The sequence below is a fragment of the Rutidosis leptorrhynchoides genome, chromosome 7, assembly GCF_046630445.1.
Source record: "Rutidosis leptorrhynchoides isolate AG116_Rl617_1_P2 chromosome 7, CSIRO_AGI_Rlap_v1, whole genome shotgun sequence".
Lineage (NCBI taxonomy): Eukaryota > Viridiplantae > Streptophyta > Magnoliopsida > Asterales > Asteraceae > Rutidosis > Rutidosis leptorrhynchoides.
In genome coordinates, this window is record NC_092339.1 from 284559282 (window position 1) to 284577630 (window position 18349).

Consider the following 18349-nt stretch of genomic DNA (forward strand, 5'->3'; position numbering starts at 1 on the left):
TTTTCTTTTAAAAATTTCGGGGAAATTTTTATTTTTTAATTTTTATTTATTTTAAAATTTTTTTAAAAAATTGCACGTTAGCGCAAACTGACTGTTATGTCAGCAGACTGACTGCCATGTTAGCAGACTGACTGCCACGTCAGTGTGGACTGACTGTCACGTCAGCAGACTGACTGCTGACACGTCTGCAAACTGCCACGTATGCAGGCTGATTGCTGTTGTGGCAATCAGTCTGCTGACGTGGAATTTAATAAAAAAAAATTAAAACAAAAATCAAATTTTTTTTTTTTCGATTTTATGTTTTGTAAACTTTTTTGATTTTTTTTTTGTTTAAAAAAATATAGGTGAATATGATAGGTGAAGTAGCTCAAGGTCTAAAAAAGTACAAAATTTGATCACATTTCCTTTCCAAAACATGTGTATCGGCAGGGACATGTTAGTCCTGTGTTGACTATGTCAACCCATCCAGCCGCACCTCGTATGCCAATGGAACATGGCGAAACACCATCACCATTAAACCCCTACAGCATGTGAGGACCCAGAATCGAGCCTGCACATGCTGTAGGGATTTAAAATTTGATCACATTTCATCGTGTGGATTTAAAAGTGGTCTAAAGACTAAAAAGCTCAAAAAACTTATCATGACATCAGCAATGAATATGTCAGCAGAGTGATTAAGAATTTTTACTATCTATGAAGACTTAAATGACTGAACTTTTCTTCTAAAAAACATGGAGCCCATCTTTCTGTCAACAAACGTGAAAATGACAAATGGATGCAAATACGATCTTTTTATACTAAAGTTTAATATGCCATCTGTTTTTCTTTCTCTATCAAATTTCTTTTTATTAGTGCTTTTTTTTTCTGGTATGTAACTTGATAGCACTTTCGCATGTTAATTAATACAGTATAGTAAAATATTAATATAATATATAATATATGCTGTCCTTTAAAATTTAAATCCACATGGGTCATAACGTGCAAAATAAAATATGAAGTTATGCATCATTAAATTATCTTATATTTAGCGACAAATATGGTCAAGATAAGACAACACTAGCTAAATGTAATAAAGTTGAGTTGAACAATCGATAGGCGACAACTGAAGAAGTCCTTTAGGAATGATGTAAAATTGTTAAAAAAAGGTTTCATTGGTATATAATTTATATAAATAAGTTTTTTTATTAGGAAAAACCCATCCTAAATTGAGAAAGAACTAATATTCAGTTTTGACAATTGTCATGCTATAAACTTTTTATGAAAGAAAAATATTCTAACGTATTTTTGCTCACGAAAAACCTCCCACTCTAGATACAATCAAATGGACCCATTCAGTTTCTAATAAGTTATGTATAATTTCTCAAAATAATTAGTGTTCATTTTATTGTTTATATATATATATATATATATATATATATATATATATATATATATATATATATATAATTGTATTGTAAAATAATTAGTCAAAAAAATTAGTGTTCATTTTGAGATTGGAGAGTTAAATTTTTGAATTTAGTCAATTACAACTTTTTTTTTTTTTGGGTAAAGGGATACCCCGATGAACTTTTATTAAAAATTAATAAAAGAAAGAATGACAATACAAAACAGCTGCTTTTAAGGAGTCTAAAAGCTCAGAAAAACAACAAGCCACAACCGGCAAAACAAAACAAAACCTTGCAACAAGGAACCCCACACTAGACTAGCTTCCAGGCGATCCGAAAGAGATTTATCTGATGAGACTCCATGAAGCGAACAGACATAAGCTTTAAACGAACAGTAGCATAAATAGCTTCAAAGAGACTTTCCGGAGACCGAAATTTCTTCTTAAATAACCTGTTATTTCTTTCCTGCCAAATAAAGTAAACAGTAGCAGCGAACAATAAACTTGCAACAAGGAACCCCACACTTTTCTGAGCTGGAGACAAGGATAAAAAACTAGACACAACAGACCACTCGAAGCTGTTTAAAGAAGGCGCATAAAATTGCACTTTCTGCCATACCAATCGAGAAAAGCTACAATCGAAGAATAAATGGCTGTGAGAATTGGAGCAAACCTTGCATAACGAGCAAACCAGAATTTGGCCTTGATGAACCTCCCAATTCTGAATCTTGTCTTGGGTTTTTAACTTTTGGCCCATAAGAAGCCAGAGAACAAACGCATGACGAGGGATACAATTGGAGAACCAAACACTATTAAACCATGTAACCATTGGTTTTGAAGGGCGAATAGCTTCATAAGCATTGTGAACAGAGAACACCGACTCATACACATCATTCCCCTTCCATTGAAGTTGATCACTAGAATCTGTTAGAATAGGGATTTGAATATTGGCTAACACAGGATATTTAACCAACCAAAACTCAGGCCATGCACAGCTATTATTTGAGATCAAATCTTTAACCTTAGCATCATAACCAAAACCAGCAACATTAATGTCCCGCCAAGAAACAAAATCGACAAGAGGACCAGCACTACACCAAACATCAAACCAAGCCATAGCAGTAGTACCATCACCAATTTTATAAACCATGAATTTATGAACAATATCACGACACCTCAAAAGTTTCCTCCAACTCCAACTTGCATCCGGCTTTATAGGAATATCCCAAAACGATTTATTTCTAAGATGATGAGCATGGATCCACTTTACCCATAAAGACACTTTATTGGTAACAATACTCCATATGTGTGTCGACATAAGAGCAACATTCCAATATTTAAGACATTTTATTCCAAGACCTCCTTCATCTTTCGGCAAACATAAATCATCCCATTTAACTTTAGCTTTACCTTTCTTCAAATCTCCTTGACACCAAAGAAACCCGCGTAATAATTTTTCGATATCCTTGATAATCGCATCCGGGAGAATGAAAACGGAGGCCCAATATACGTGCATAGAAGTCAATACTGAAATAATAAGTTGCACTCTACCTGCGAAGGAGAGAAACTTATTTTTCCAGTCTTCGATCTTATGTTTAACCCTCTCGACAAGGTCCTTACAGTCACGATATAAAAGACGAGACGAAACCAAAGGAACGCCTAAGTAACAAACAGGAAGCTTTCCTTCTTCAAAGGGCAAAAGTTCAAGAATCAAAGTCTTTAAATTACTTGATACATTAGAAAAGAAAGCAGTACTTTTTGGAAGGCTTGGACTTAGACCCGAACAACTTTTAAATTCCTCAAGAGCATCTCGGACAGCCTTAACTGACCCTGTATTTGCGTAAGAAAACAAAAACAAGTCATCAGCAAAACATAAATTAATGATATTTAGATGCTCGCACTTTGGGTGGTAGCGAAAATCAGTCTCGGGAGCAGCTTTCCGCTTCAACATTAAAGATAAAACTTCCATAACAAGTGTAAATAGATACGGCGACATAGGATCGCCTTGCCGAAGACCCCTCTTTCCAGGGAAGTAACCATGCACATTCCCATTAATATTAATGGAATAAGAGGCGGTAGTAACACACTTCATGTTCCAATTAATCATTTTAGTGGGGTAATCGAAACCCACTAGGCACGCCTTCAAAAAATCCCAATTAACTGTATCGTACGCCTTTTGAATATCAACCTTGAAAGCACATCTCGGAACACCTCTATTGAGGTGATAATTCTTCATGATTTCCTGGGTAAGCATTATGTTATCTGATATGCGACGATTAGGAACAAAAGAGGATTGGTTTTTGCTAACAATCTCATTCAAACTTTCTTTAATCCTGTTCGAAATCACCTTACTGATGCACTTATAAATAATATTACAACAAGAAATGGGGCGAAACTCAGTCACCTTAGTGGGAGTCTGGACCTTCGGTAATAGAGAAATAAGAGTGTGATTAATCTCTTTTAAAAGTTTCCCATTAGAAAAGAAGTCTTTTACCGCTTGAACCACATCATCACCAACAATATCCCACGCTTTTTTGAAGAACGCGGCAGAATACCCCTCTGGACCCGGCGATTTTAAATCGTTAATATCAAATATTGCCTTCTTGATTTCCTCTGATGTCACTTGCGTGACCATAGCAGCAGCTCTATGTGGGCTCACTTTTTTAACAAACAAAGAGTGGGGATTAATAATAGGAGTGCAGATGTCATGCTTACCAAGGAAGTTTTGATAGTGCTCAGTTATAACTCTGCAAGCATCACTGCCTTCTACAAACAAGCCTTCTTGATTTTCTATGGCATGAATTCCGCTTCTATGAGTTCGACCTTTCACCACTTTATGGAAATACCCCGAATTACTATCACCCACCCGGAGCCACTCTATTTTTGATTTTTGCTTTAGAAAACATTCTTCTTCATAGATGGCTTCATTATACTTCTTAAGAGTGTCACTCTCTTTTTGTCTTAAAACACGAGAACTTGGATCAGAATCAAGTAAAGCCTGAGCTTCATCTAATTCGCGTCTAAGATTAATCACTTTATTATGCACATTCCCTTTACTCCACATCAATTTGCGCATCTGTTTCTTGAGCAATCGAAGTCTTTTTGTAACTCTAAACATCATGTGGCCTGAAACATCATTTTTCAGCCTTCAGCAACAATATCCCTAAACTTCTCGTGATCGAAAATATAGTTACTAAACTTAAACGGCTTCGGATTGTTCTCTCTATTTTGCGCAAATTTCAGGATTGCTGGGCAGTGATCCGAAATCCTGTACGCCTGAAACAATACATACGCATCCACAAAACGAGTTATAAAAGCATCATTTGCCATGACACGATCAATCTTTTTTAACAACCCCACTTCCGCATTAGGCCTTTGATTCCATGTATATCGAAAACCTGTATGATTAACATCCACCATGTGAATGTTGTCAACACATTCTTTAAACTCAGGCATAGCAAGAGTAACTTTCGAGCTGCCTGAAGAAGAATCTTCCAAAGTAAGGGAAGCATTAAAATCTCCCATCACTACCCATGGTTGACCCCGAACAAAATTATCATGCATTTTCAACTCTCGCCATAGAGGCCTCCTCTGTTTGTACTAATTCACTGCATAAACGAAAGATATATAGAAAGTTTGATCATCAACCAACGATCTCACCTGACAATGAATCGCTTGATCAGAAACTGCGAGAACCATGACATGAACAATGTCCATATCCCAGCCAATTATAATCCGAGCCCCACGACTACATATGCTACTATTCGAGGACCAATTCCACCTTGGGAAAACTGCACAACAAATTTTATTTAATCTATCTATCGCAACATGCGATTCCAAAATAGCACAAATTCTTAGTTTATTACTCAACACCACGTCTTGAACCTCACTTTGCTTAGGGAGGCGGTTCAACCCCCTTATATTCCATGAGGCCACGTTAACCATTTAAACCATCTAAGCCGGGAGTGCTTGCCCCCTCAGGATATTTCTTTTCCGCCATGAACTTTGCTGTCTCATTTATTCCAGGTTCAACTTCGACCGGATCCTGTTCTTTATCATCAGAATTTTCGTGAATCTCCCCTTCTTCATTACAGTTATTTAGAGCAGCAAACGGGTTTTCAATGATAACATCTTTAACACCACTCATCCCAGCTTTGTTTCCATTAGCCTCCGTTTGGTTTTTTGGCCTGTATACGAACTTGGGCTTTGCATTATTCAAAATAACACCATTAACCACAATTTTAGCTTTATTATTAAACTTGTTACCCACCTGTTTATATCCATCAGTCGAAGGCACCACAGTTTTCGCATCTACTGTAATAACTTTTGGGCATTGAGCATCCGTATGCCCAAAGACTTTGCAACAAGAGCATCTCGGTTTTTTCCATTCATATTCAATCCGAACTTCATCAATTGTCTTTTGATCCATAGCTAAATTAGGGGTTCCAACTGTTAGAGTTTGTTTTAGCTCAGAATCTGACGCCACCTCTATCATTGCTCTTGCGAAGTTAGGTCTTCCCCATGACTCCGAACACATAGTGGAGGTGTAGGAGTCCAACATCATAGGTTTCCCGATTTTGGACCCAATCGCGCTTAATCCCACGGATGTGAAAGCAGCTAATGGTATATCGTAAATCCTCACCCATACCGGAACCTTTGTAAGGTCTTCCTTGGATAACGAAACATCCCGGGACCATTTGTTTAGGATAATTGGAACCGTTCTTATCATCCATGGACCACCTTCCATTACATTCAACATCCCCTGTTCCGTTTCAAACTTAAAAAAGTAAAACCCTTTCGCATTCATCATCATCTTTTCGATTCCATACTTTTTCCAAGTATTCATCACATAGTGATGAACCACTGGGAATGACAGCCTTCTACCAAGAAAGTATCCATATAATGTATTTTTATATCGATCAGTAGCTTCTAACACAGATTCTATAGGGATAACCACATCCACCTCATTATCATTGGTTCCAGTCTGATCAATAAATCGAAAATCTACCTTTTTATTTGGATAATTACCTCCTGTAGCATGTAGGTAAGACTTCACAGGTGATTCAAGCACTTTTGGACTTGCTTCTCCACCCTTAGTTTGCTTTTCCAAAATAGGAGTATTAGTTTTACTGTTTGCTTTCGAGAGACATGGATACTCCCACTCATCATCAGCGTGAGTGTTCCCATCATTAGAGTCCTCAATCACAGTATGAATGCTATCATGGTTAAAATCATCCTCTTTCTTTTCACCTGTGCCTTTATAATTATGCAGATTATATGTATCATAAACTTCGTGTATATCAGCCATACTAGGGTTTACCTTAATACCGGGGTCTTCCTTCGTTGATTCAATCTCTGGAGTTGAATCGGAACATTCACTCTCTTGATTCCCATCCGCATCATCCACTCCTATTTTGCGATTTCGAAGAGCCCTAGATGTCGATTCCTGAATTTTATTCTTTTTTCCCATCCAGATAACTCTTAATTCCTCCGTAATTTACGGGTTCATATGTTTTATTCAATTACAACTTTTGGATTAATAAAACAAAACCTCTTCTTAGCACGATATGATAATATGATATGTACGGGGGAATGCAAACAAAACTGTACCATTTAAATTTAAATATATAATTATACAAAATGTAACAATACATTAAACTTTAAAACATATTCCGTATATGCTTAATTAATCAAAGGTAGTGGCTTGTTATATTACGATTTTACCGATAATTAATAGATATATATATATTTTTTTGAAAAGCAAACGTAAAATTTTATTAATAATAAAAGTCCCGATTACAAATCCCTATAAAAATCTATACAATGAAGAAAACGGAGGAAAAAAAAACATGGAAACTATAACAAACGGGAGAAAGGCCATAGAAATCAAACTATATCAAATGAAGGGAAACGAACTTGATTATCAAGCTGGGATATCGAAGCCAACAGTATCGATCAAGCGACAACAAAGTTAACAACAACTACCCCATTTAATCTATCCCACATAAGAAATAGAGAGATGTCGAAGGCCAATCCGAGGTTGTTAACCAATGCCTACGCAATGTGAAGAAGCCGAAGCGTATGAGAATGAGTTGACTTGCCATTGATGCCAGTCGATAGGGTTCTTTTTCGGGCACGTTTTGATATCCAACAAATGCTTTGCGATTGAAACTCGGAGATGATCGATACGGGGGACCATTCTTTTTTCGAAAAAACTTTTTGATTTCGATGTTTTCATAAAGTGTAGCACACGACCCATTTTGTTGCTTGCCATAATGATGAACCGAAATTATGTTGGGTGAAATGTTGGTTGTTGATTATGGCATCATTAACGTTTGAGATAGACAATGTGTTTTAGTTCCACCAAGCAAGTATAAGACGCCATATATGTTGCGATTTAGGGCATGATGTGAGGATGTGATACACGGATTCGGTAGTCAATTCGCAAAGAGGGCATAATATAGAATCAAGATCAAAGCCTCTTTTATCGAGTTCGAATCTAACCGGTAGCTTAAGATGAATGGCGCGCCAAGAAAATATGCTTATTTTTTGTGGCGTTAATTTGTTACGCGGGATAATAATAGATGAAGCATGGGCACCAAACTTTAAGTTGTTTAATAATGATGATAAAGAATTGGTGGTGTAAATACCGGATGGGTCAAGGGTATATTTCCAAGAGTCGGGGCGATCAGAAAGGACAACGGGACAATAAGATTGTTAAGCTCCGATAATTCGTTTAAAGCACGCCCGGTTGGGCTCGTGACCAACACCAAGAATCGGCCGAAACAGTTTCGGTGTTGTAGATTCTGTCGGCGACCGATGCTTCTTTGTTTAACTCAAGCATGTATAACCTGTGAAAAATGTTGCTAAACCGATCGGATCCACACCAAATATCATTCCAAAAACTAACGGAAGTGCCTGATCCGAGATTTTTGGAGATCGATGTGGAGAATGCAGCGTCGTTGTTGTCCGCAATTTTACCAGCTTTAATAATCTCTTTCCAAACAGTACGACCTGAAATTTTCCTGCATGAAATGTTAGTATCCAACCTCCCTTCCCCATAAATACTCGTGATAATTTTAACCCGTAAAGCGTTCGATTTATTTTTAAAATTCCATCACCATTTGCAAAGTAAAGAAATATTTTTAGCGAAAAGTGAACTAACGTTTAGGCCCCCTTTGTCATATGGTAGAATAATTTGGTTCCAATTAATTTTATTTTCAAGTAAAGAACCACCACAAAAAAATTTCCGTCTTTTTTATTCGAGAATATTGATAAAGGAAGAAGGAGCGTGGAAGCGAGTAAAGTAATAAAGTGGGATACTACTAAGTATAGATTTGATGAGTGTTAGGCAGCCACCAAAGGAGATGGATTTGGCAACCCAATCGGAGAGCTGTTTATCAAATTTTTCGATGATCGGTTTCCAAGAAGAGGCGTGTGATGTGGGAACGCCAATAAGGAGGCCGAGATATGTAAATGGGAAAGTGCTGGGAGATCAGTTGATGTATCTTGCGATGGGTTCAGTTTCAAGGGGTGTAGTTTCGATGCCATAAAGTTTACTTTTTTGGAAGTTAACTTTAAGACCCAAATTTTTTTCAAAGCATTTGAGAAGTTTGAAAATATATTTGACATTTCTTTTACTCCATTCGCCGAAGGAAATAGTGTCATCATCGTATTGTAGGTGAGTAATAATAATATTATCACTTTCGATGCTAATGCCACATAGATGACCATTGGCTAGGGCCCGTTTAGTAAGAATGTTAAGGCCTTCGGCAACAATGATAAAAAGGAATGGGGAGATAGGATCACCTTGTCGGGTACCACGTTCGGGAGAGAATTAAATGGTGGGGGAGCCGTTGACGAGAATAGAAATGAAAGAAGACGAAAGGCATGCACGAATTAGACTTATCCATTTAGAGCTGAAGCCCATGTAATGCATGGTGTTAAATAAAAAGTCTCATTCAATGCAATCGAAAGCCTTTTCGAAGTCGACCTTAAAGACAAGACCTTTGCGCTTTTTGCATATGAGCTCATCGATAATTTCGTTTGCGATAAGGACACTGTCTAAGATGTTACACCCTTTGAGAAAAGCAGTTTTATTCGTAGCCTATGACCTTATGGATAACTTTAGCGAGTCTATTAGATAGGATTTTGGTAAGGATCTTGTAATAGCTACCAATGAGGCATATGGGACGGTATTCTTTCAGGCCAATAGGATTAGGTTTCTTAGGAATGAATGTAAAGAATGATGCGTTACATCCCTTAGATATTTCAGAATTGAGCCAAAACCATTCAAGGGCATTTATAGGATCATGTTTTATAAGGTCCCAATGTTTTTTGAAGAACTTCATATTAAAGCCGTCGAGGCCTGGAGCTTTAGAACTTTCGCAGTCATGAAGGGCATCTCAGATCTCCTTTTCTTGAAACATGGATTCAAGGAAAAGGTTATCATGGGGAGAAAGGTAATCAAGGTGAGGAGCGTTATCGAAAGGACAGTGACAATTGATGTTGTTGGATTTAAGCAAATTTTTAAAATATGAGTAGGTTTCTTGTTTTATTAAATTAGGATCCTTGATCCAAGAGTAGTTAATCGATATACCATGGATATTGCTTTTAGACACACATTTTTTAATAAAATTGTGGAAGTATTTAGAGTTTTCGTCTCATTCAAGCGCTCATTTTATTCGTGAATTTTGCTTGAGCATGTTCGTTTTCTTTTTTTTCTTTATCGATGTGGGACATTTTATCCTCGATCCATTTTTTGTGTTCAGTGTCGGTTAAAGGTCTAGTTTCGGCGAGGGCTTCCATAATGTTAATGTCATTAGGAGACCTAGTATTTGAGAGTCGAGATTATCTAGTTGTATGCTATTTTTTTTAAAAGCGATTTTGACATTTTTGAGTTTGTTACGGAAGATACAATCCGGGCGAGTGCCGGACGTAGGGGTCAACCAAGCATTTTTTTATAACTGTGTCATCATCTTTAAGTTCTAGCCAAGTGTTAAAAACACAGATGGGTTTTGGACCGAAATCAACGAAAGTGTTTCTAAGAATAAATGGGACAATGATTGGAAAGGTCGCGATCGAGAGTTTTGGAGTGTATGTTCGGCCAGAATTTAGGAATATCATCGGAGATTAGGAATCTGTCAAGCTTACTGAATTTCATGGTTTTTTCGCATATCCTAGTGAATTTTTTACTGCCAAGAAGAAGGTCGATAAGACCGAATTAATAGATGATGGAGTTGAAGTGATCGGCCCATCGTTGATTGAATTCACAATTCATACGTTCGGATGGGTTTCTAACTTCGTTAAAATCACCAAATATAATGAGGGGGATGTTGATTGAATTAATAAAAGAGGATAGCTCATTCCAAAGTATTTGTTTTTTATGATTGGAGTGTGGGCCATAAACATTAATGAGGGCAAGATCGGTGTCATATCCCACCCAAGATCCGACAATGGCTAAAAAGAATTTGCCTTCGATGGCATGACTAAAGACAAAGGTATTGATATCCCAAATTAACAAGATACCACCCGAAGCTCCAATGGAGTCTTTTTAAACAAATTTAAAGTCCGAGTTGCCCCAGAAGGATTCGATTAAGGTGTCTTTGGTTTGTCCACATTTAGTTTCTTGAAGTCTTAAAATTATAGGTCTTTCTTTATTGCATAAACGTTTTAACCAATTAATTTTACCCAATTGCCCAATACCCCGAATGTTAAGAGAGATCGTACACATTATAAAAACTTACAAAAAAATGAATGGATGGAGGAGGGATCATCGATTGTTCCAACGAATACCAATACTTTGTCCGAATTCGGTCGTATTAAGGCTTTTATCCTTAGCAAAACCTGTTTTTTTCTTTTCTTTGTTCTTGACAGAAACATCCGAGGCACCAATGCTACTAGACACCCCCGAATTGTTACGTTTGGGTCATTGGTAAAACCTTAGTTTTTGACCGCTTCTTGCGAGATTCTTAATGTATGACATATTGGACCTAGGGCGTGTTTTCAAACTTTTTTTAGAGTTTCCGGATGGGGTACGTAGTGGACGTTTGTCTTTGAGGATGTCATCTTTACAAGATCTTTTAAAGGGATAAACTTTGTTTTTTAGAATTGGAATGTCAATGTTGCGGGTTTTAGAAGTAGATTTCTTTTTTGCTTTAGCTTTACCGACGGAAAGGAGAGCATCAAAGGAACTATTTCGTATGGCTTAACCTTTCATCATATTTTAATTTGTCAAACTATTTTTAATAGTAAATTCAATAAATTGTATTCTATTTTTGACAAAGATTACACGTTCTAGTGGAAGGATTAAAATTATGCATGTTACATTTATTTTTGTTATATTACATTTTTGTTTTCAATAATTATTAGAGAATATTATAACATTTCTTAAATATCCATCGAATATTTATTAACCTGTTTAATCCACTGGATATGGATATAGACTGATGAAATAAAATTAAATGAATATAGATATGGATATAAATATACGACCTTACTTGAACAGGATCTGTTTTATAGACTCGTACCTCTGTATTTTTGATTTCTAAGATATGGATATAAATATTGATATGAATGAACAATATTTAAATACATATGGATATGAATATAGTCTCAATCGATCATATCCGATGAATATAGCCTCATTCGATCCATAGCCTCAATCGATCAATTAATAATTAATAATTAATAATTAATAATTAATTAATAATAATAATAATAATAATAATAATAATAATAATAATAATAATAATAATAATAATAATAATAATAATAATAATAATAACGGATCCGAAGATCAATAAGTACAATTAATACAAAGGAAACTCAAACATAGTCAAAACAAGAGGCAATAAAACACTAATATCAAAATTCCAGCTAGAACGAAAATTACTAGGAAGTAAAAACATGCCTAACAAGCAATGTCGACCACCATTGCATCAATATAATCAGAACCCTACCAACCGAAAAGCAACCCGAGTCTTCTCAAGATCAGCCAAACCACAAAAAAATGAATCTTTCTCTGAATCTAGAATCAACTCTACAATAGGGAGATCGTCTCCTCGTTCAGCCCGGAGGCTCCCCCAGAAAGAAAAAGACCCGCAAAACAATCTCATGACAATATGACAATAGAAAACCCAAAAATGCCTGGGAAACCCACAACCACCACCAACTCGGACAACTACCACCAGTTCGACCCCCGGTTCCCTCCTTCACCCGCTGTATCCAGTCACCGTTAGATGCCTTCACCAACTTGGTGAAGAAAAACCACATCCACTCAAGGAGGTAGATCTAAACAGAAAACCTCTTGTGGCCATCACCGTTCTCCGTCGTTACAGTCTTACTACCATCCATCAGCTTTCGACTACCAATAGTTGCCACCACCAACATGGTGGTAGACCACCGCAGCAGCTACTAACTGAATGTAGATGAGGTCCAACAACCTCCAATGGCCACATCAACTTCGTGGAGGACCACCGGGCGCTAATGAACACATTGAACGCCAGGAGGAGTACATGAGAAGAAAGAAGGAGCAAAGAAACACAAGAAATGGCCGACTAGTGCCCACCACCAACATGATGGTAGACTACCAACCACAGCCATAAAGAAAAAAAACAATGAGATTCGGTACCGATAATGGACCAAAAGAGGTGGCAAGAAAAAAAAAACCCATAAACAACCGTAGCCAAACTACCACGAGAAAGGCACTCGAGTTGGTTTGTTAAGGGAAAAAATAGTCTAGTTATTAGTCATTTAATAAATGTTAAAGTCTGTAATTTTCATGGCTAGAGAGAAGGTAGTCCGAAAAGACACAGACGACGTGTTGATGATTATAGTGTGATCCAACGAATTATTTTAATGGAATTGGATTTGCTAGTTAGAAAGTGGTCATGATCCGTTGAGGTCTAAAACGAATTCGGTGAAGTATGGATTATATGTTCGTAAAGAGTTAGATGGGTTGTGAGATCTGGAAACGAACTTGGTTAAACTGGAATAGGTTTTGTTGTGTTTAAAATGAACTTTCTGAACTTGAAGCACATTTGCACGCCGCGCAGATAGGTGGCGCGTCGCTCCATAAAGCGAATTTTGGAGATCGAGGCCACTTGTTGAGAAAACTAGATCACCTAGTACATCTGCGCGCCGCGCAGATGTATGACGTGTTGCGCAGTACTACAGGCTGTCCTGAAAGGGTGGCAATCTTTGACTAAAAAGTTGTATTGTCTACTAAACGTTGTGCAGTTATTCCTAAAAGTTTAAGCACGGTTTATACATGCTTTTAGTCCTATTTTAACACCTTTTCAATGGTGTTGGTTTTCAAGTGATGTGCCATTTAAATATGGTGATTTCCAAAGGTTGCAACACTTCAGTTGCACCTTTTCGCCCATTATAAATAGAACTCTTTATTTCTGGAAATGAGTTAGACACTTTGACTAATTTAACACACTTCATACTCTCTATAATCAGATTATACAATCTATAATAGCCTGGATTTATTATCTTTTAACCAAGACAATAAATCATTCATTGTCTTATCCCAATCAAGAGTACGTGTAACCTGTGGTTAATTGGATCTAAATACTTGATTAGGAAAGTGTTCACACGATTCAAGGAACAATTTGGTGATTTTATTCTCAGCACTACACATTTAATTTCCGGAAAGAAGATTAAGCCATAATAAGAAGATTAAGGAGATCAAGTTGGATCGACTAGTAAACATTCAAAATAGATTAACTGATCTTATCAGTAGTAATTTGATTGTGGAAATCATGAGATTTGGCATGAATTCCAGAAGGAAACATGATTGAAAGTAATCATTCCATTAACCATTGATCATAAAATAGGCAAATTCCACATTTCCACTAAAAGGTAATCTTTTAATCTCAATTTTCTATTTTAGGTAATTTATATTTATTTGACGTTTAAATAATTGTTTTATCAAATGTTAATAAAAAATAGGAGTATCGTTAATTTTAAGTTAGAACTTCGTTAAAAAATTAACGATGTTCCATTTTTAAGTAAATCATATGCAAGCCTAATCAATGACACTTACCTAAAATAGCAAATCGTCATTGTAATTGCGTATTCAAGCTAAATAATACAACATATAATTTATTGAATTTGTGTTTGTTCACTTATGTTTATTATTTTTACTTGTGTTATTACAAACATTCAGTCGTTCAATACTTGTTTGATAGTAGCTACGATGTTGAAGTTGTAAATGGTAGATAGGATCCAAATATATATGTAGTCATTTTCACTAAATCCAGATAGTTACACTTAACAACATAACATTTTATTAATTAATCATAATCATATGTAACATTGTTTGAGAAAAAAAATCACAATGAAATCGAGAATCACAATTTAAACTCAATTGGCATTCAATTTAAGAACGGATCATAACTATGTTCAAGATATGAATCTATAGATGACCAAATAAACTCATCGTCGCACAAGTTCATATTCTGGCACGAATCTTGGTATACGAAATCAGACGGTAAAAGCATGCTATCACTTGATGATAGAATGTTGTTATTATCTGATAAAAAAGGCTCGTTCCAGAAGTTATCGTTCGGTGCGTAATCAGCCAGCTGTGGTGAATTCTCACTTGAACATGATGTATCTAATAAGCCATTGAACCAATTTGATGATAAGCTTGTGCTTGAAGAAGACAATGGTGAGTCAGCCAGTAAAAAATCAAAGTCTTTTATAAGTTGTAAATCTGTGTTTTCGACTGAATCATCTTTCGTGTTGGCTTGATCAGATTCGAGGGTTCCAATGGGTTGATTTTCATGTACGGTTTGTTCATCTTTCGCTCGTTTTTTCAAATGCGTGTGCCAACGATTTTTAATTTCATTGTCACTTCTCCCTGGTAAATAAGCAGACATCTCAGACCATCTGCGAGTACAAGGTTATATTTAGTTAAGCGTTAACAAATGAAATATTTGAAATTATACAATTAAAGTTTATTATGTAAATGACGTGTAGCTTAGTTGGTAATGATGCCACGACCAAATTCAGGATAACTTTTAGTATATAGATAAATAAATAAATAAATAAATAAATAAATACTCCCTCCGTCCCAATTTAATAGTCCACAGACAAAATGGCACATAGTTTTAGGAAATCCCACTAACTTCATTTATCCACCAATGAAATATTTTCTCTCTCCAGAACCACCAATCAAATATCCTCTTTCCTTTCTATTTATGGAAGTGAACTATTAATTTGGAACATTTCAAAATGGAAAAATAGGACTATTTAATTGGGACGGAGGTAGTAAATAAATAGGCGAGTATGAGATGGGATTTTTAGAATGAAGTCCTTTTTTAGACAAACATTAAATATATAAGTCTATGGCACCCCACAAATCGCTAAGTGGGTCAAGTATATATGCTCGTTACATTATGAAATTAACAGTTGATTGTGAGTCGGTGGAGGTTAATGGTTATCAACATTTTATTTTGAATATAAGTTAATTAGGATAAAAAAAAACATACTTGTTGCCAAGCTTTTTATGTAACTCAATGATCATATCTTCTTCTTCTTTCGTAAAATTTCCATGTTTTATGTTCGGACGAAGATAGTTCACCCATCGTAGCCTGCAACTCTTACCACTTCTCGACAAACCTAAACAAGAGAAACCAAACAAAATATAAGCAAGCATTCCGATTATATTTTATTTAAATTATGTTATATTATATATTATGCTAGTTATTCGGAATCGCTATAGATCTATACCGGCAAACTGGGGAAGTAAACGCCAATTCCAGTGGCCGTATCGTGTGATATAGGCTCTTAGTTTTTCATCTTCTTCTTCGCTCCAGGCGCCTTTCTTTACACCATTTTTGTCGTAACTTGGAGTCTTCACCATCTTTTTATGTTCAAAATATCTCTCAGATGTTATTGGAAATGTTAAGTGAAGAACTATGATTAAAGAAAGATCCATGTACTCTTATATACTAATAGAGCTTTCAAATTAGAACGTGTTTAAATGGAAGAAAATGATTATTTATAGATAATAGAATAATTGTACATGGTTAATTAGATATTAGATAATATAATAAGAATGATAATATAATAATAATAGTATTAATATTAATAATAAACAATGTTAACATCACTGTGTTTTATAGAAGAAAGTAACACATTTTATCTTAAATAATTAAGGAACCACCAAATACATTCTATGTTGCACCAAAAAACCTAACCATATTTTTGTGTTCGATAGTCAAAAATATATTGTTCAACAAACGATAATTTTAGTACCATGTTTTCAGATAAATCTCTTGTGGATTTTAAGATTGTTTTAGTTGTTATTAAGTTCCAGAATCGTTGTTTTTAGCAATCAAAATAAAGAATTGTTGTTAATTGTAGTTTTCTATTCTTAAATGTAGTATTATACGGAGTATTTAATTAGAATTTAGATTTAGATTCATGTAATTGTTTTTAAAAAAATTAATTAAAAAAGCTAAATGCCACGTGAATCATGGTACTTACACAAATGTCTAATAGGCTACAAACTTACACAAATATACCGATGTCGCTTACAAACTCATTTCCGTCCTACTGTCGCCTACAAACTTATAAAAAATGTGCTAATATAAACAAAATACTTTTTTTAACCGTCAATCAAAATTGTTGATACGTGGCTTCTAAGTAGTCATGACACGTTGGTGATACATCGAAACAGAACTGAAAGTATATGGGCGACATCAGAACAGAACTGAAAGTATATGGGCGACATCGAAACACGGCTGAAAGTATATGGGCGACATCGGAACATATAAAATAAATAAAAAAAGTTAAATAATTAACTTTACCGGTTCAGCAGGTAACAAAATGTTAACATCAACACATTTGTTATAAGTTTGTAGGCAACATTAGGACGAAAATGAGTTTGTAGGCGACATCGGTACATTTGTGTAAGTTTGTAGCCTATTTTTGACTTTGACCCTTTTTAATTAGAGAGTAATTTCGTCTTTCATTCTTCATCATTAAGGACTTTTATGAGATTTTAATGATAACACTATATCTAAAACATGATTAGTTTTTAATAGTTATAAAATATTTAATGAATTGTACAAAATTTAAATTATTTTAGGTATATTATTTTTTTTATTAAGAAAGCCGGAAGTTTTGTTTCATTTTGAAAGGTAGAAAAATTGAAACCTCTCTCGCATAAATATGTCATCAGTTATTTTTCAAAACCCATTCTCCCCCAATTTTCCTCCACCGGCCCCTGCATCCCCTCTCCGGTTCCTCCTTCCTCCACCATTGACACCCAATCCTCTCAGTTTTGGTTACTTTCTGATCTCTGGGTTGTTTCCTTCTCTTTCGGACGGTGCCTCACCCTAGATTTTTCGAGATCTGCTCAAATTCAACCAGATTTCAAGAACTCCGATGACGGTCCCAATGCCGGAGTGGAATCACGCTCATATTTTGTTGTCTCTCAATCGCACCTTGTTTATACGGAGGATCGAGAACACCGGTATGAGGCGAATGGTGGAAATTAACTTAAGTAAAATCGGTTCAATGATGGAGATCAAATTTTGGTCTACAAGATATTATTCTTTCATTTCATTCGTCGAGATCGGATGCACATGCTGCTGTTTTGTATCTTAATGGTTTTGGCCGTCGGGGGATGGCCAAGACGTCGAAATTCTGGTGTTTCAAGCCGACCTAGGTTTTAGTCAAACTATGTTATGAATACTACAGAGAAGACAGAGGGAGAAAGTGTTTTTACACATACAATTCATAAGCTAATTCCTTCTTACAACTGAGCTAACTATTTATATACTGAATTAAGAGCTAACGAACTTGATATTCTGCTACGATTATGTTATTTTGGTTACTTCACGCATGCCTTGAACACTTGAATGTTAAAATCCACTCCACGTATCTTGCACATGCTATTTATAAAACCCATAACACTATAACATTAACATCAAGCGGATCCCTCGA

General features: G+C 35.7%; 1 protein-coding gene across 1 annotated transcript; it reads right to left on the reverse strand.

Annotated features, from left to right (window-relative positions):
- Nucleotides 1-14766: 14766 nt before the first annotated feature.
- Nucleotides 14767-16259, reverse strand: LOC139858758 (myb-related protein 308-like). The gene is made up of 3 exons (XM_071847595.1): nucleotides 16127-16259; nucleotides 15886-16015; nucleotides 14767-15283 (listed from the first exon to the last, which is right to left on the reverse strand). Exons 1-3 carry the CDS (start codon nucleotides 16257-16259, stop codon nucleotides 14767-14769), a joined length of 780 nt encoding a protein of 259 aa, XP_071703696.1.
- Between the last annotated feature and the right edge of the window lie 2090 nt (nucleotides 16260-18349).